This window comes from Abramis brama, assembly GCF_963993115.1.
Source record: "Abramis brama genome assembly, chromosome: 19".
NCBI classification, from domain to species: domain Eukaryota; kingdom Metazoa; phylum Chordata; class Actinopteri; order Cypriniformes; family Leuciscidae; genus Abramis; species Abramis brama.
In genome coordinates this window covers 6,135,807-6,156,722 of record NC_139981.1, presented here as the reverse complement: position 1 = coordinate 6,156,722, position 20,916 = coordinate 6,135,807, and the positions used below count along the sequence as shown (strand labels likewise).

Here is a 20,916-nt window from a genome sequence, read left to right as displayed (position 1 = left end):
CCAGTGCATTATGGGTGTTGAAGTTTTCTTGGCAAAAGGGACGACAACAGCCTTTTTTCTCTATTTTCTCTAGTCAGGTTGGGTAGGACAGATTTTAAAAAATGTTTTCACCTTTCTACTCAGGCAGCCAAGATTTATTGAAAACCCTTTTTTTGCCAGCAGTGAAGAACCACTTTAAGCTATTGAAATCTGGTGGAGTTTTCAAGATGATTGATGTGTGAACTAATTTGTCTTAAAGCGACTCTGCTTTAGGCCAAGTAATATAGCAACTTGGCATATTATGAATGTTTCAGCATTTTACAACACCATCGAACATGAATCATTAAAATCAGAATTTATTTCCTAAACAAAATAATTAATCCCTGATTCACCTGTTTTTACTACAGACAAATATACCTAATTTTATGGCTAATCAAATGGATACTCTAAGATTATCTAGATTCTCCTCTCAAACTTTTGCTCTTGATGTTGTTTTCCATGTGCATCTATCTCAGCTTTGATGTCTGATCTCTGAAGGCTGGTACATCAGGCTGAAAAAGGGCAGACATGCCATCACCTAAACATAGTATGGCAATTAGATGCAGGGACTAAGTTACATGAAACATTCTTGTGCATGAAGGGAAAGAGAGAGGTGGGAATAACAGAAAGACGGAGAGGGAGTTTGAGAATTGGGCCAGTGCGTAGTTTTAATTCCCAGCAGGGATTGTGGGAACTCATTCACATTCCAAGTCTTCATAATTAGACTCCATTCAGCAGCCAGTGCACTGTGCCGTAAACTGTAAATTTTGCTTCTTATTAAAGAGAAAGTAAGAGACTAAGACAGAGAAAAAGAGAGAGAGAGGAGGGGAAAAAACAGATGCAGGATGAAATGACCCAGTTTCCATAAACGTGAGTTAGATGAGGATGTGAGGGGAAGAAACTATTTTCTAGGTAATTATTGAAAACACATATGGAGTTTAATCATCAAGGGGTTTCGCATGAGGTTATCAAAATCAGATGTTGTGTCACATAAAAAGCCACATAAAACTGTTCAAATTAATAGTTAAATCAGGTATACTTTCTTAAAAGCTTGGAAAAATGGCCAGCATGTAAAATATTAGTTCACACACACTAAATATTTGGTGTAGGATTTACTTTGAAGCATTTTTTTACTCAGAAATTGCTAGTTAAATTTCACAAATAATCATAAAAATGGGCAAGAACCACATTAGATCAAATGTGGAATTTTGAAGTAGAAAGACTGAAATATATAGTATTTTCTTCTTTCTTTCATTTTTTTTTTTACAGTGCAAACATTTCTGTCATCATTTATTCACCATCATGTCTTTCCAAGCCTGCATTATCAGCTCTTTTCTATGTAGCAAAGATTTCAGAACCATGACTGAAAAAAGCATCACAAAAGTGATTCATATTCCTAGTCTTCTAAAGCTGATTGATGTGAGAAACAGAACAGACTAAAATGTAAGTTATTAATCACTGTAATCTGCAATGATAAGTGTGTTAACCAATGCCGTTTGACGTTGTTCGTTAGACCATGTGCGTCACTGTTTTTGAGCTTGCACAAGCATGAATGAGATCTAACTGGTAAAACAGTGAACCTTTAATGGGTTTTTTTCCACTCCCGCTGATTTCAGACAACTCGCCCAAAAAGCTTGTAAATAAATCAAATCTTTATCCATATCTATAGTCACTTCTAAACACTGATTGGAGTTGTGAAAATATCATTGGACAAGGAAGATAAAAATGCTGATAAAAATTGTCTGATGTTGTTAATATGAATTAATGATTAATATGTTAAGGGTAATTCCTATAACGGTGACCCAATTCATCAATGAGGAATGGTTTTCGAGGAGAAGCTCTTATAAAACTGTTTTTCTGATGTTTTTCTGATTATCCTGGCAATATCTCTCACAGTAACAAGAGATAAAAATAAATAAATAAAAACACCACAGCAAGAGCACAGGATCAACTGGCTCGAAGTTATCTTAGATGATCAAAGTCTCGACAGAAAACTGCAGAAATAATTGTACAGTTCGCACCTTTTCGTGTTCTTATACTGTGAATCCTCAATTTTACTGGGGGTAAAAGCAAAAACCTCACATAAACAAGGAAAATGCCCAGCATTTTGCATTTAAAAGATATCTAATAGCCGTCCAAACACAGCCCTGACGTCTAGGCTAAAACAAGACAAAATTTGGGCTGTCAGTGAAAATTTAATAGACGTCTAACCAATGCAATCCAAGAATAGACTAGTCATCAACCCACAGGTGAACATGCCAAAGAAATGAAACCAAACACCTTGTAATCACTGTTGACTTTGCTTACATGATGGTATACCCCTCTCAAGTTATTTTGGCAAAAATGATATGTAACCAAATTCAAGGTTATTTTGGCTATAAGTGGGTTACTCATAGCCAGACAATATATTCTACATATATTACAATGTTAAAGATCACCTTAAAAAGTGGCTTAAATAAAAAATTAAATAATGTGTTTGGGGTATTTGTCTATTTGTGTTATGTTGTGTGTACCTGCCTACGGATAACTACAGATGTTAATTTGCAATGTTGCAATAATCCGGCTTGTTTTTTGTTCATTAAAGGGATAGTTCGCCCAAAAATGATATTTAAGCCATGATTTACTCACCCTCAAGCTGTTCGAGATTCATATGTCAATCTTTTTTCAGACGAACACATTTTCAGTTATTTTAGAAAATGTCTTAGATCTTTCAGTGGTTATAATGTGAAGCAATGGGGTCCAGCTGATTCAAGTCGCAAAATGTGCATGCATCCTTCACAAAAATAATCCATCCGGCTCCAGGGGGATAAACGAAGGCCTTCTGAGGGTAATCCGTGCAGTTTTGTCGTAAAAATATACATATTTAAAACTTTATAAACGAAAATAACTGGCTTCCGGTGGCGGTCGGTGCGCGTTCATGGAGATGGTTGCTGGCATATGACGTAGGACGTACCGCAGGAAGCGTCGTGACGTAGACCGAGCGTGACAGCGGAGCCAGAGAGCAGAGCAAAACAAAACTCTACGTTCGCTCTACGTCACGACGTCATTCATCTCCATGAACGCGCGCCGACCGCCACCGGAAGCCAGTTATTTTCGTTTATAAAGTTTTAAATATGTATATTTTTACGACAAAACTGCACGGATTACCCTCAGAAGGCCTTCGTTTATCCCCCTGGAGCTGGATGGATTATTTTTGTGAAGGATGCATGCACATTTTGCGACTTGAATCTGCTGGACCCCATTGCTTCACATTATAACCACTGAAAGATCTAAGACATTTTCTAAAATAACTGAAAATGTGTTCGTCTGAAAAAAGATTGAAATATGCATCTCGAACGGCTTGAGGGTGAGTAAATCATGGCTTAAATATCATTTTTGGGCGAACTATCCCTTTGACATACATTGTTCCTATCAAATAAATAAACAAACCAATGAGGATTGTTGAAATGACTAAATCTGGTCAATCGGTTTTGGAGATTGCTCATGTGCTGGATGTGAACGGTCACAATGCACAGAATTATTTCAAAGCACTGAGACCACTGAAGAATGTAAAGTGCTGTGGAAGGTTAGAGAGCATTTTGACAGAAAGATGAAAATAGCCTGAATGCGGGACCACATCAAAACAGCTTCTAAAAATGAAACCTCCAACCTCCAATTTCATCTTGAACTAAGTCAACGGCTATGAGAGGCTGGATTGAGAGGTTGTGTGCCAGTAAAGAAAGTAGATTAGTTTTCTTAGATTAGTTTTATCTACTGCAAAAAAACAAACAAACAAAAAACCTTGCATTTGCCAACAAAAATAAGGACTGGGGAGTGGAAGATTGGAGTCAAAATTGCATTGCACGGTGTCATGTTTGTAGGAGACGACTGGAGTGTTTTAATGCCAAATGCATGCGTGTGCCATTAAGCACGGCAGGGAAACAATGTTATTGGGGACTCGTGTCTGCTGCAGGTTTTGGAAGGATCTACAAAGTTGCAGGCACTTTGAAAATGGAAAAGTACTTGGGGATCCTGCTGGACAAAATGTCAAGTATATGGAGAATCTGTTTGCAGATCAAATGTGTATTTTCCAACACGATAATGATTCCAGACACACCGCAAACGCAACAAAGTTGCATGCAATGAAAGTGTTCATGCTCAGCATTTTGAAGTCTTCAAGTGCCTCCTCAGTCCCCTGACCTCAAAGCCATTGAAAAGCTTTATTGCATTATAAACCTGCATTGTGAGAAGTCACGCAGGTCTTAATGAAGCTTAACTTTGGGAAGAACTTAAGGAGGATTGGAAATACGTTAAGCACGACACACGTGCAAAGTCTAGTGAGTCAATGCTCAGAAGAATGGCTGCTGTAATCAAAAACAAGGAAGAACCAACAAATTATTATTACATTGTAATCAATGTAGGCTATATCATTTCCTGTGAGCTTTTTGATTTTCTATGCCTTTTTTGCATAATACAATAAAACCCATATTTAATTATATGCTGGAGTTTGCCTAAAATAATGGGCAAATAATTTTGTCATTTTAAAATCCTAACCAAGTTTAGTGTGTTCTTCCCAGTCTAACTCCCTTATATATTTTGATCAGGTATGCAGTCTAGGTGAGCATATAAGACTTCTCTTTATAGGCTATTCTAACAATATATTCGGTGATGATCTGAATCTGTTATTTTAGATAAACAAAAATTGTGCAGCTCTCTATTTTACCTGGATGAGGTGAGTGTGATGTTAACAGCTGGCATGTGAATCATCTGAACCAACCTTCACCTGCTAAGCTGCAGGGGCATCATTGATTATGATGATGCTCCCCAATCACCTGTGCTTGCATTTGCATGTTCATAACCTTTCATGACTAACGGTGGATATTTTGCTTTGGCATTTGTGTTGTATCAAATTATTAAATATGGAACATATTAAAGTGACTGAGAGTAGGGTTCATTACAGTTTTACTGTCATTCACAGCATATTAGTAGGTACACTGTCAGAAATAGTGGTACATAGGAGTCCATTTCTGTCCCCCAAGGTACAATCTACACTAACATACCCCATAGGGCTTATTATTGGACCTCAAGGTACATATATGTACCTTTTTGAGGGTCAAAAAGCATTAAAAGGTACATATATGTACCGTTTCTTTTAAAGGTTAAGGTACAATATTGTACCCTTGAGGGTACAGCCCCAGTGACAAGCCATTGTACCCCTAAAGGTACAATTATGTAGGCTACTTTATTTTCTGAGAGTGTAGGCTATGCACAACTTCACGGTTAGAAAAGCACATTAAACGCTCTTACTGTCACTGGTTTTCATAACAGCCATAACATTTTTTTAAACATTAGCCTACCATTTCAAAACCATAACAGCGTGTTTTATACGGCACATCACCGTGAAGCACAAAAAAGAGGCTATTGCCGTTAGTCATAAATTGTCAAAACAGCATAATACGACCTGTTATTAATGTTTAGTTAAGAAATTCATGTAAGTGTCAGTGTCCTAACAGTGCATTAATACAGCACATTTTCATCACTATCAGCTATTTTTCTCTCAGCACGTTCATCGCCGTTCTTGTCATAAGTTTTCAAAACAGCACAGTAGCCTATATGCAGAACATCACCGTTACTGTGATTAGTGTTCATAACAGCGCACTACACACTGAACATCACATCGCTCAGTCAGCAGTGACAGGCAATCACTGCAAACGCTGGAAGTCTCTTGTGGATCCAGGAAGAACTTTTACGCATTTCTCTGGAAGTAGGTGACATTTTTTTCTGAGACGTCTTCAGCCTTACTGACACACTGAACTACAAACACTGTTCGACTGCCCTGATTCCTTCTGGACGGGCTGCTGAATCGGGTCACTGACCTTCAGGCGTTTCAGTGACCATGCTGGAAATTCACTTAGAAACGAAATGAATTCTTTCAATGAAACATCGAACCTGGAGAACTATAACTATATTTTCGCCGATGAGACTTATCAACTCCTGACGTTCACCATCGGATCTATCGGTGTCCTGGGCTTCTGTAATAACATCATCGTCATTATTCTTTACTGCAGATTCAAGAGACTCCGAACTCCGACTAATTTGTTAATAGTGAATATAAGTGTCAGCGATCTGCTGGTGTCCCTCACTGGAGTTAATTTCACATTCGTCTCGTGCGTGAAGAGAGGATGGGTCTTTAATTCTGCCACATGTGTTTGGGATGGATTCAGCAACAGTTTATTCGGTCAGTATTCTGTTCCTATCGGAGTCACCTGAATAAGTTTTCTTCGAATTTAATTCTTAGAAAGTCATTCTTACATGTTTTTTTTTTCTCTTAAATGTTTACTTCATCAATATACAGATCAGTTGATTTGCATATTCCGTTTAGTGATGGATAGTTTATTCGTCTTTTATAGCCTTGTCTGATCTATCTGAAAACTGTAATTTTTAAATGTGTTTTTGGTCCGTTGTCATTAAAATAGTCTCATATGTGTTAACTCAGGGCAAATGTTAAGAACAAAACGTTTTTACAAGTTTTTTTGGTGCTGTTATGTAATTTGATACGTTTTAAAAACGTTATAGAAAGCACATATAAACATATGTTAAATATAAGCAAAAACAAATAATTTAAAATCATCTTGAACCCACGGTACCTGCATAGGTTTAGGCTATAACGGAAACCAGGACCAAACTGTAGGCTACCGAGGTTTTAAAAGAGCAAAAATTAGGCTAGCCTAATAACGCACAGTACCAACCACATTTAGCTATTTGTGTGGGATGCTATTTACCACAACTGCCAGGCATTAAGTAAACTGTAAGTAAGTTGTGATTCTTTATATCTTTATATTATTTCAGCTTTGTGAATGAGAGCTTTTTGAATGGGCGCACGACAAAAGTCACTGCAGCAGCGCGCGCAGCGAGACTGGCAGGATGCTACCTCGAGACAAATTATCTTAATAACTTCTAAAAAGCTATGAGAACAAGACAACACATTGGAGTAATATCATAACTTATAGTATACCTTTAAGTAACTATGGAAGTATGGAATTGCTGGTAATCATATGGAGAAGAGAAATAACACACTGCATTGATAACATTTTGACATAAATTGAACATTAAAACTTGAACTTGTATGATTTCCTTTCTTCTGCTGAACACAAAAGAAGATATTTTAAAGAAGGTTGGTAATTAAACAGTTGCTGGTCCCCATAGACTTCCATAGTATTTTTTTTTCCTACTATGGAAGTCAATGGGGTCCATCAGTCGTTTGGTTACCGTCTTTCTTCGAAATATCTTCTTTTGTGTTCAGCAGAAGAAAGAAAGTCATACAGGTTTGGAACAACATGAGGGTGAGTAAATGAGGACAGCATTTTCATTTTTGGGTGAACTATCCCTTTAAGAGATTTTTGGCAGCATGAATCAAATTAAAGGAAATGTATGGTATGGCTAACTTATCTATATCAGATATTGCCACAGCTTCATGGTCATAAGAACATTTATGCTTCATTAGGCCTATTTGATATTGTTTACAACAGAAAGCAAAGATGCAGCTTCGTAAACAACTGTGGCACATTTATGAAAATAAAAGTCCATCTGCTGCAGGGAAAGATAAAGTCGAATAGAGTCAGTTAATGGCACTTTAATGGACCAGAAAGAACCGGTAGAATATCAACAATGCATCTGTGAGAGGATATGCTTTGAGAAGAGCTTTGTCATTTTATTTCTGAAAGATAGATGGTCATTTTATGCACCTGCGCCCCCAAGGTCACACCTGCTGTTAATCTAAGTTCAAAGACTATCATCCCTCATGATTGCTTCTGTACTGCTTCATTTGACGCATTTAGATGTGAAATTGACTTCCTTTTATGCTTTTTATGCAATTTTTGCCCCTTTGAGAATTGACTAATTTAAATAAAAATGAGATGTGGCCCAGTGTGTAATCCTGCATTATATAGTTCTATGTGATGTAAAAAGAGGTCTGTGTGAATACTTCTGACAGCTGAGAGGAAAAATTCGAGTGCTGCCTCCCCACCGGCCTGCCTCTGTCACTGAGGACTGCGGATGTCTGGGTAATTGGGGGAAAGTCTCATGCCAGAGTCTCTGTCTGTGTATACTGCCACTCTGAGATACAGTTATTTACTTCTAAAAATGAAATAATAGCAATTACTATGATCCATCATCTGTTGAATTTAGGACTGTATCCTGGGAGCTTGATTTCTGTAAAAGAGAGAAGGCACATTGTTTAGCATTTACATTTATTTGTATAACACTTTTCACAATATATATTGTTTTAAAGCAAATTAACATAAAATCTCACAAAATCTGTCAAGAACATGTCCAGATCATTTCACCCAAAAAAAAAAAGAAGAAAAAAACTAATTATATTTTGTACCAGTATCACATCCTTACAATTAATTAAAAAATAATACTATTGGATTTGTTTTATTTATTATAAAATGTTATTTTAAGTGCATGATAAATTGTTTATACAGCATAGTATTTATTCTAATGCTTTTAATTGATCTTTTAAAAAAATAATTTACTCCAGGCAGGATGATGAATGTTTTATAGTAATGGGAATATTATGAGAAGCATAAAAAAATAATGAGAATTACAAACAAACTCAAAGACAAATATCTGGACACATTATGATAATTGAAATTTGTGCTCAGAATGTGCTTAATTGCCATAAAACCAATGTCAAAATTTATCTATCTATCTATCTATCTATCTATCTATCTATCTATCTATCTATCTATCTATCTGTCTATCTGTCTGTCTGTCTGTCTGTCTGTCTGTCTATCTAGGTCAGCTGTCTCTTTATCTCTTTTTTCGTCCTTTAAGGTATCGTGTCCATCATGACTCTCTCCGGCCTGGCGTATGAGCGCTACATCCGTGTGGTTCATGCCAAGGTCGTTGACTTCCCCTGGGCCTGGAGGGCCATCACACACATCTGGCTGTACTCTTTGGCTTGGACTGGAGCTCCTCTCCTGGGATGGAACCGCTACACGCTGGAAGTCCATCAGTTAGGCTGCTCTCTTGACTGGGCGTCTAAAGATCCCAATGATGCTTCCTTCATTCTCTTCTTCCTCCTCGGATGCTTCTTTGTCCCTGTGGGTGTCATGGCCTACTGTTATGGAAACATCTTGTATACAGTGAAAATGGTAAGGCAAACATTTTCCTTTAATTATGTGTGCCACAGACTGAAAAAAATGGTAACCTAAAAATTATAACATCTAAATTAACTGGTTTTATCCAAGTCAAAAATATTATTTAATAATATTTCTGAATTAAAGGCACACTATGTAGAAATTGTGTTTTTGTCAAACAGCGACCCCTAGAGTCGCTGTGGAATACTTGCACTGTCGTAAATACCCACCCCCACCCTGTACACCGGTACCTGTTCGGTAGGATAGAAGTGTCGGGCATGGAACAGACACAGATAGACTCTGAAGATATTGACCAAGTAATGTTTCACGATTTCATACAAATATTAGGCTACTGCATACTGCATAGTCTACTGAACTACTGATGATGGTAATAGGATAATAATAAGTTTATGTCAAGTGTTAGACAACTTTATAATAAGTTTGCTGGCTTATAACGTTTTTACATGATTGCAGCTAAAAAAAACACAATTTCAAGTAAAGTTACAGTCGGGAAGTTCACTGTTAGTCAGCTAAAGTTTGTATAAGCACAGTACACACGCCATAAGAAATCGGAACCAGACAAAGGACTGCGTGATAAATACACCTCACAACACCTGAGTTCAGCTGGCAAACTAGCTCGTGTGGCAAGCTAGGCAATAAAACATAACGCAAAAACACGTAAGAGAAACGAGTGTTTGTTAGCAAGTCTGCTAACAGCTCTGATAATCGAAAGCTAGCTAGACATATGTGGAAATTATTGGACTGGTCTAATTATCTGGTCTAATGAACAGCATCGTAAAAAAATGACATACTACAAGCAGGCGCAACAACATACAACATAGAACGCAAACAAGTTTACAAATAAGGGATTTATTTACCATCAACAAGATCTCCTGGTCAGCATCGCTGTTGCATCCAATGCTGCTTTTTAGCTCGCGCCAACGAGTGAAAGCCGAGTGGGACTCTTGTCCGGTTCCTCACGCGGTCAGATTCTCTTTTCCTTTTCCTACACTCTTCCGACCGCGCTTTCTTTGTTTTTTCCATCGTCCAGTCTTCCAAGAATCACGTCTGAAATGCGTGCAAGTGTCTTCGTGCTTCATATGTTATTGATGTGTGTGAAGTCGTTGCCGTAAAGCAAGTCGTGATTCTCGCGAGGTTTGTCGGGGCGCCCCTCTCAAACATTCATTGCTGGTTTTTCCAGCGGCGTCCCCCCCCCAAACTTTACTACCAGGATGATTTGCCCTACTATGAGTTTGTTTACCACCGAAATGACTTTGAAGCTGTTATATTAAGGTACAATTCTTGCATAGTGTGCCTTTAAATTAAATACATACATTTATTCCAACAAAATCCATTTTTCTGGGTTAAAACAAGTAAAAAAAAACAAAAAAACCCCCAGCTCTTTACGGTAACAATCACAGGTTACCAATTTTTACAGTGCAGCGTGCTTATGCTAGTAAAAGTAATTTTCTCGCTGACGTAGTCTCTGGATGCATAATTTATACAGTATGTATATCTCCTTAAACCTGATAAGCTACAAACAAACTGAGAAAAAAAATTGTGAGCTGCCTAACTTTGTAAGGGGTTTTTCATTGATTTATGGTGGTTGTTTCAATACATGGTCTTATATATATATATATATATATATATATATATATATATATACATACATACATACATACTTACATACACACACCACACATACACAGTTGTGGGGTAACGCATTACAAGAAACTTACTCAAGGGTTACTCTTTTGGCGTAAGTCGATGCGTACGGCCATCTGATGGAAGCTAGTTATTTTAGTCGATAAAGTATTAAATATGGATATTTTTCTTACACGAACGCATCACTTCACTTCAGAAAGCCTTTATTAACCCCCTTTAATTTTCATTTTTGGGTGAACTATCCCTTTAAGTGCAGACGTGTTGTGTGCGCTGTGTGAACATGATGGTTATTGTAGTTCTAGACTAAATGTGAGCATGCATTTAGTCATCTCACTTGCACAAAACAGATTCAGTATTCCTCAAAATAAATAAAAACAGTGAAATGCAAACTCAAATTATTACGCAAAACCTACAATAACACAAATATACTTTATGTATTTAATCTCACTTTATTAACCAGTGTCTTTGCTGCTGTCCTTCGATGATCCAATTCAACCACACTAATAAGCAAAAATGACTTTAGATTAATATCACATTTGTGTTTTGTATTGATGAAGTTAAAGGTGCCATAGAATGTGAAATTGAATTTATCTTGGCATAGTTAAATAACAAGAGTTCAGTACATGGACATGACATACAGTGAGTCTCAAACACCATAGTTTTCTCTTTCTTATTTAAATCTCGTTTTTGAAAAACACCCCTGAAAAACGGGCGAATCTCCACATAACACCAACTGTGACGAAACCGATGGGATCATTAATATGAACGCCTCTAAAAATTTGCATATGCCAGCCCATGCTCAGTGCCAGGCGAAACTGCGCAGCCGAATCATCAGAAGTTCTGCAGGTGAAGAAACAAGCAGGAGGAGGATCATAGGGAAAATGGCAGATCTATCTATAATCTATCTATCTTCTATCTATAATCGGATACCGCTACAGTTTAATTCGAAGTTGTTTAGTTGCTCTGCCCATTTCACCACGGACTGTTACAACAATATCAAGCAGCCAGGCTTCTCTCGGCGTCTCAAACGGACGAAGGGGGCAATTTCAACTAACGTTATATTCCCGCAAGCGGCAAATAGGGATTTTATTAACGATAATTTACATTGTGTTATCTAGATCCAGCGCGATATTGTTTTTTCCTCGAGAGACATCATGGCTTGCAAACGAGCGAACGAAGCATGGCAGTTGCTCAGTGTTTGGTTGTACAAATGAACACAAAAATATTTTTTTGCTCCTTCATCCGAGCCTCTGGAGAACCAGTGGGTTATGTGAATTTCTGATGTGTAATTGTTCAAATTCAGACAGATAATCTTTCTTTCAAAGTCGTTCAACACTGTTTATGCATCAGTATATCGCGTTGCAGTGATAAGATCTTCATTCACGCGATCAACAGGCTGTCATCTGCTCAGTGCTCATCACTGAAACCTTTTATGTGATGGGAATAGATCTAAATACTTAAAAAAAAACTTCTCATGATTCGTTAATCCCGATAGCTGTAATAGTAAAAACATATAAAAGCTGTAATAGTAAAAGTTTTCCAGATAGCTCTACATGTAATGCCAGATATTTCATATGCAAGCATGTCAGCCAATCACAGCAGTGGGCAACAACACTGAAGTCTCACAGCAGACACGCCCCTTCAAACAGAGTGTTCAAATCAATGGATGAAATCAGGCTAGGAAATATGCCTTTTATTTCTAAATTATAACAAATTTTGATCTAAAAAACATACTAACATTATAAGGGCACCCCAGGAAACATTATAAAATAATAAAATAATCCATTCTATGGCACCTTTAAGGTGTGGAACATTTTTTTTATTATGCGTCCTATTGTTCTGAAATCCAGAATCCCAGCACAGCTGAAAGGTTTGTTTGAGCCTAAGGCTTATTCATTTCACTTTTGGCATGAAAAGGCCTTTACATTTGCCAAAATAGAACTTTTGCTCCTTTTTTTAAATTAAATAACATACAAGCAAGCCCAGTCTAGGTGAGAAAAAGTAATGCAAAAATAACCTAGTGCATTACATTCCAAAAATAATTAAATTACACAAATTTAGTTACTTTTTTCACTTATATATATATGGCACAAACCAAACTGTATTTTAAAGCATCACATGACCTGTGATTTGCATGTCACCTGAGTTTCTTTCTTTCTGTTTTTAACCTTCATCATTCTCTCTTGTTCTTTTATAAACACACTGTCAAGCTGTTGTGATTTAGCAGTGTATGGGGCCAACACATTCTGTGTGAGGGGCTATTTCAACTAAAAGCCTATTGTCTGAAGGTGCTTTCAAACAATAAGCAGAGACGGTGATTGTGAACGTAAATAGCTTGCGGTTTTCATCAGCGCAGCTCCTGTGCGTCAGATTTGATCAGGTGTGCCGCACTGCCGCCCAGGTGGGGGAGGGCAGGACTGCTGTAAAATGATCTACAAATGATTGTGTGCTTACTGAAGCGTTTTGAAATAATGTCTCTTATCTCAGCTTAATGTACAGAGACAGCCACAACTAAGCCGCTTGTAGGTTGATTCCCATGAAAGCATTCAAAACAGCAACACTGGCTGAAGTTTCTGGTGGAATTATCTGTATAAATATATATATTTATATATGTGATGGTGTGGATCAATATGTGAGATACAGCAGTCAATCAGAAAGTGTAAAACTGCTGGATCGATTAAACAAACCACAACGACCACAAAGTGATGATGAGCAGCCGACTATGTACCAGCACAACACAAGATTGCATTTAAATTGAATCTAAGAATTGTATTGATTTGAGACAGAAAAAAAGCATAGACTGAAAGGAACAAACAGCTCAGTTGTGAAGTGGCATCAGTTCATCCATACACAATATAATGTCCAACACCACTGCGATGAAGAAAAGCCAGTGAGACATAAACAAAAACCTGGCAGCACCTTTAATAATTTAGATGACTTCAACACGGCTTTGGAAGCTTCATAAGGATACTACTAAAAGTTAAACCCTTAAGGCACAATACCAGACGAGACCCCTTGAAACTACATAAACACATTCACAGTGTTGGTATTCTTGCCACGAAATTCACCCTAGCCTAGAACGCACAGCAGGGGTTTCTTAATCATCCAGACTGCTTCTTTTCATTCACTATTTCATCTTCTCTCTGTTGGCAAAGGGAGGGTTTACAAAGTGCTCTGATAGCTTTTTTTCTCTTAACTGCACCTTTAGTGTCCTTGACTTTAGAGGATCATGCTGCCTCTGTGTTGTACAGAACAGCTCCTCACGTCTTGATTATTCTGTTCTGCATGAGTGAACATGGTTAAGTGCCAACAAATCCTTGAATAAATTAATCAAGGAATCAATAAATGCATTAATGAATCAGGGAATCAATAAATGCATGAATGAATTAGTAAAATGGGTAGATATTCAAATTGAGAGATTACTTAGAGTTGTATACATTTAAACATATTTATATATACAACACGGTTTAAAACATGTATTCCACCAAAGGGCCATTTACGGTGGCCGAGAGAGCTCAACGCGCTGCAACTGAAGAAAACACATGCAAATAGAAAAACACCTGCAAATTAAGAAAACATCTTCATCAGTTTCACAACACATGTGTGCTCCAAATACTCACAACACAACCAAATACAGAAACGCGCTGCAAAAGTTCACAACACAAACAAATACAAAAACGCGCTGCAAATAGAACAGAACACAACGGAAATGTTTCCGGGGAACCCAATAAGTGACGGACCCGGCTGGGACGTGCTTACAGCTGTCTACTTTTATTATTATTTAATTTTTTTGGCAAAACATACAGAGATGACACGTTTATGACATACAACTTTGTATACAATATACAAAATGTATTTACAATATGTTCAATGTCATAAGAATACTAAAAAGAACAATGAGCTGAAGACTAAAATAAATAAATAAATAAATAAAAAAAGAGAGAAAAAGAACATGAGGGAAAGACATTAATCTATACATCAGTTACATTGTACACATTTTGTCATGTTATGTTAAAATAAGTTTCATAAGAAATGTTAGAATGCAGCTAGGGTCCAAATATGAGACGGCAAGTTTTAAAGTTGAGACACTCACACACAGATATAACGCATATTTTAAAAACTTTGTTGTATAAAATGTATATTTATTTGCAACAGTTATGTTAACAGCAATGATACTATATTTCTGGTAAGAACAGCTATTCAGCTGATGGACACGCGCTGCATTGTCATGGGAACATCCCAGGTGAAAATAATGAGGAAATTACGTTGTCTTTCGTTGCTCCCTTCATCAACATAATGGCACACAAGTGCCCCGCTCCCTCCAAAGTGCCCAATTCAAGGGCTCTGCCGTCTGCCCTTTTAAGAGAGTAGGGCATAGGTAAAGCTCACGAGCAATAAGCACGTCCCAGCCGTCCGTCCATCACTTATTGGGTTCCCCGGAAACATTTCCGTTGTGTTCTGTCTTATTTGCAGCACGTTTCTGTATTTGGTTGTGTTGTGAGTATTTGGAGCATACATGTGTTGTGAAACTGATGAAGATGTTTTCTTAATTTGCAGGTGTTTTTTTCTATTTGCATGCTTTTTCTTCAGTTGCAGCGCGTTGAGCTCTCTCGGCCACCGTAGCCATTTATTATGAACTTGTTCAAGAAAAGCTGTTTAAAATGGTAAAACCTGACCTGTCAAAAGACTAAAGTTATACACATTCCCTTTTAACCTTAATCTTGATGTTAATGAACCAAAAATGCACACTCCTTATCATCTATGTCATGAGAGTTATGTCATCAGATTACTTTTTTCAAGTAACGAGTAAAGTAACGCATTACTTTTAAATTTACAATACATTTTTGAGTTCCTTTTTTAAATTTTACTTTGTTTCCCATTTATTGACTGACAGCTCTCCTGTCCCCATGTTGAGAGAAAAAGAGAAGCAGAGGTGTTGTGTGCGCTGTGTAAACATGATGGTTATTGTAGTTCTAGAGCAAGCATTTACTCATCTCACTTGCACTAAACTGATTCAGTATTCCTCAGAATGAATTAAAACTGCGAAATGCAAAGTCAGAATATTATGCAAACCTGCAATAATTAAATAACTTATGTATTTAATCTCGCTTTATTACTTTATTTAGTTACTCTAAAAAAGTAATTACTAGCTACTAATTATCTTAAACTGTGTAATTAGATAATTAGATTACTGTACTAATTTCTCTCTTTAAAAGTATTGCATTACTAATTACTTTCTAAATCCCATATCAACCTCGACCAGTTTAACAATACGAGGATAGAAATTAAACAGCTCTTATAATTCTTTAAAAAAATATATATATATAAAATTGCATAAATTATTCTTGAACTGACCAAAGTGAAGGGAGAATGTTACATTAAAAGCATACATTTTAACAGTAGACGTTAAAATGTTGATGTTAAATCCACTGTTTTCTATAGAATTGTTAGTCTATGAAGAATTTAATGCAATTACATCAGAAGTAACTGTAATTAAATGCAGAAAAATTAAAAATGATTTATTCAAGGGAAAAGTAATTAAACTACAATAATTAATCAGTAATGCATTACACCAACACTGGTTATGACTTTTATGAACATACAAATGGGTGGATGTATGATCCAGATTGCATGTATTATGTGTATTAAAATGACTGTTGTTCTTATGATGCTTGTAAATCTGTTATGTAAATATGTTCTGGTCTACTCTATTCCTTCTTTATCTTTTCTGTCCTCTAGAATAGTTTTTTTTTTTTTTATTGTTTAAAACATTTATGATAGCAACTTTTACTATGTTTTTTAATTCATGTTTGCTTATTTTTAATGGTGTTGTGATGTTAAATTTGCCAGAATATCATTACGTTTGCTTGTCCAATTCTAATCTTCTTACCTTACCCTATAAATACGGTAAAAGGAAATTCTATCTTGAACTTTTTCTAAGAACTTAAAAATCCTATTTTTAAATATTTAGAAAATCATTTTTGACTTGTCACTTCTTAATAACAATAATTTTTTACATCATGATCTGAGAGTAGCTTTATCATTACTAAATGACCGGTAGGTGTCATATCAAACTGGGCTTCATTTCCCAAAAGCATCATGATCTAATTTGATTGTAGAGAACATTGACAATGGTCTTTATGCAGCCCTGGTCAGTATCTGAAAATTAAATTAATAAACAAATATTGTTTAAATTATTTATTCATTTATGTTAGCTAATCCAAGGCTCTCCAAACAGTGAAATATGTCACTACCATCACACACAATATAAAAAATCTAAGGTTGAATGTCATGACCTGGTCTTTTTTTCTAGGACGTGTGATGTGCTTTACCAAATGAAACAGATTTATGATGTGATTATGATGTGTATGATGTATGATGTGATTTATAAATGTCCTCTGTTCTCTTCCTTTAGCTGCGCTCTATCCAGGATCTGCAGACGGTTCAGACGATTAAGATTCTGCGATATGAGAAGAAAGTGGCGGTGATGTTCCTGATGATGATTTCTTGTTTCCTGGTGTGTTGGACACCCTATGCTGTGGTCTCCATGCTGGAGGCCTTTGGCAGGAAGAGTATCGTCTCCCCCACGGTAGCCATCATTCCCTCTCTCTTCGCCAAATCCAGCACCGCCTACAACCCCGTCATCTACGCCTTCATGAGCAGAAAGGTCAGCAGGGGTCACTCAGTCCTTTGAGATTTTAAATAAAATTATTAAAATAACTATGATGAGAAATAGTAATATAAATATTAAAAATAAAATTACAATTTCTTACAATTTTATACTAGATTCAGCAGAATTGTACCTGTATTATTCCATCATTTTTGGGGCATAATGATTTTTTAATTGTATAAAATGTTTGTTAGTTGTACCGTAAATTGTGGCATGAAAATCTTTATCTTCAAAACTTTAAATTATAAAAAAAAATTGTAAAGGAAGTTATCAAATACAGAAATAAAAAAATATTTCATATTTTTTGTATTTTCATTTATAAAAATAAGGAATTGTTGAGACAGGATCTCGTACAAAAAGTAAAACTGAATTCATGAAGTTGTCAGCAGAATATGCACTGTAAAAATGTTTTTTTTTCTTTTCTAAATTGTCAAATAAAACAACAATTATTCAAGTACATTTTACAAGAAAATACCATTTCAGTTTTTCTACTTCAAAATTTCATGTTTAATTATGAAATTTAATTATTGTATTGCTCATAGTTTCTTTGTACTTATTTATGAAATTTACTAGCAATTTTTTATAAAAATTTTCTGTGCATTTACCATGTTCTTCAATTTAGTTTATATAGTTTTCTTCAATTTAGTTTATATAGTTTATCTATCTATCTATCTATCTATCTATCTATCTATCTATCTATCTATCTATCTATCTATCTATCTATCTATCTATCTATCTATCAGCTTACTGAATGTGTACTGTATGTCATTTTCTGCAGTGCATCTTGATGAATGTATTTCCTCTTTCTGATTGGTCAGTTTCGCAGGTGCATGTTACAGATGCTTTGTTCTCGCCTGGCCAGTCTGCCACACACCATTAAGGACCGCCCCCTGGCCCGCATCGAACACCCTGTACGTCCCATTGTGATGTCGCATAGCCGCGCTGACCGGCCCAAAAAGAGAGTGACCTTCAACTCTTCCTCCATCGTATTCATCATCGCCAGCAATGACACTCGTCCTCTGGACATCACCACCAAATACAATGATGAACCAGACATCAATGCAATTCAAGTTCGACCCCTTTGACATTTGCCGTGGTAACATTAAAGAATGGCATTGAAGTTTGTTAATATCACGCTAAATCAAAATGTATAATATGCAGAAGATACAGCAACATCTCTTTTTATAAACATGGAAACACGGATTTCTTTATGCAGCAGTAATGCAACATAGACTGACTTTTGTGTTCCGATCAGGAATTATGGCAATTGTAACTGCTGTAAGTATTTTATGAAAATGACTTTCGATCAATTATACCTTTTCCATCTCTTTTGACACTGAAATTTCCACCTTCACCCAGTTCCATGGGATGATGAGATATCCAGCAGCTTAGATCACACAGTCCGTGAGTAGAATAAATTATTGAGTGTCCTTAGATAGATTAGGAACACAGTGTTCATGCAAGGACTCTCCTGGAGGACGGGACGTTTGTTAAAGCATGCAACTCATCCCTATATGGGGAGGCTGCAGACCTGGAGCCGGAAGATAATACGGACGAGCAGTTTTACGCTCCTGTTGTTCCTGATGCGTCCAGTAGGGGATATACTGCGAAATAACATCATTAAATCGACGCTGGAAACTTACACATTAATAACCGTCCCGTCCATAGACTTTGACCAATTTTGTGTTTTTTGTTAATTTAAATATAAACGTTACAGTGTAGATCTGTAGAATTATATTTTATATTTTATAATTAAAATATTTGTATATATTCAGTTGGGCTTCACTCTCCTCACTCAGCCTACAGAAGACTATTTGTTTTTGTAAATGAATAATACACATGACATGTCATGACATGACATGGATCAGATGACAAGTAATGATATATGACCTACTGTAGAATAGTCATATTCACTGTAGGTTATATAGGAGAAAGAGTGAAATATGTTGTTGTGAATTTATATAAAGTTACATTTTGATATTAACCATATTTAGCCCATTAAACATACAGTACCGTGTAATCATATGAATCCTCGATGAAATATCTGCTGTACTATTCTCTATTGGTCATCATACAGCTACAAAACAAGTGTCCTACATAGCATTTTATGCAGACAAACACAATTCATCCCTTTTCTTAAATTCCAAGGGCCATTTAGAAGAAAGAGACAATATTGTTGTTCGCAAAAAAAAATAAAAATTATTAACACCATTTATGAATTATGTTGACTCCCCTATGGCTTGCCACTCTTCTTTAACTGTTTTTCTATCCTCCTGTCAAAGTGATACAAAAATCAAAGAGAGTAAAACATTTTTCACTCACTGATAAAAAAATTAAACATTAAAAACATTCTAAAGGACATCCATGGTGAATTAGATCTTGTCACTGTGGGTGTGTGTGGGTGTGCTGCCTTGAATTGATGTCAGGTGAGTGTGGATTGCATCAATTTGCTCCTGATCTTCAAAGTACAACGGCACAGGCACTTGTTGGTGGAACACTTTTGGAAAAAGTGTCAAGCCACTTTGATTTATTTTGGCTACTGATGATGGACTGTGCAGAGAAAATTGAAAATGACATTAAAACCTTGTCCATGTATGCCTCTGTAAGTCGTTTATTTACTAGACAAGCTATTGATCTGGAATGCAGTTAAAAAAAGAGATGGGTGTTTATAGTTTATATAAGTTCAGAGAGAGAGAGATTTAAATTTTTTGCTAAAGCAAACAAACACCTTTATGAGATGCAAGTTAAAGGGGTGGTATAATGCCCTTTTCACAAGATGTAAAATATGTATTTGATGTCCCCAGAGTGTGTAGCTCAAAATACCCCACAGATATTTTTATATAGCATGTTAAAGTTGTCACTTTTTGAGGGAGAGCAAAAACGCACCATTTTGTGTCTGTTCCTTTAAATGCAAATGAGCTGCTGCTCCCGGTACAGAGGGCGGAGCTTCAACAGCTTGTGTCCTTTTACCTCACACAGACATGCACTGAAAATTTCAAAAACTTTAAGCCTTTTATGTTTAAACCGAAGTCAGATGATGTCAACGGAGTCAATGATGGAGAGACTCAAGAAGAAGTGACAACATGTAGAATGCAACAGGAAATTTCTGAATGGTTAGTTGATGAATTTATGTAGCTGATGTGTAGTTATCTTCTAGTCATTGATTAGCATATTCTATCTTGATAATCTATAAATCGTGTTCCGGGGGCGGGTTTATGTACATTTTAGGGTTAGTGATGTCTCGTGTAGTCTCTACCAGCCTTTTGTTGCAGTCCTTAAAAAGCAGTTTCTTTAAAAGCAAATATCTCCCTTTGCTTTGAACTTTGAGCATTGTAACTTCGCAGATGTTGTTTATGCTCAAACAGCAACATTACACACTAACTAAAGTTAGAAAAGTGAAATCATAATCAACCACCCCTTTAAACTTGGTAAAGACAGAAT

At 36.3% G+C, this 20,916-nt stretch overlaps 1 protein-coding gene across 1 annotated transcript; it reads left to right on the top strand.

The window, feature by feature from the left end:
* The first annotated feature begins 5,667 nt into the window (after window positions 1-5,667).
* opn3 (opsin 3) lies at window positions 5,668-20,059 on the top strand. The gene is made up of 4 exons (XM_084092671.1): window positions 5,668-6,235; window positions 8,836-9,155; window positions 17,221-17,472; window positions 18,294-20,059. The coding sequence occupies exons 1-4, from the start codon at window positions 5,920-5,922 to the stop codon at window positions 18,558-18,560; spliced, it is 1,155 nt and encodes a 384-aa protein (XP_083948797.1). The 5' UTR covers window positions 5,668-5,919; the 3' UTR covers window positions 18,561-20,059.
* The last annotated feature ends 857 nt before the right edge of the window (window positions 20,060-20,916 follow it).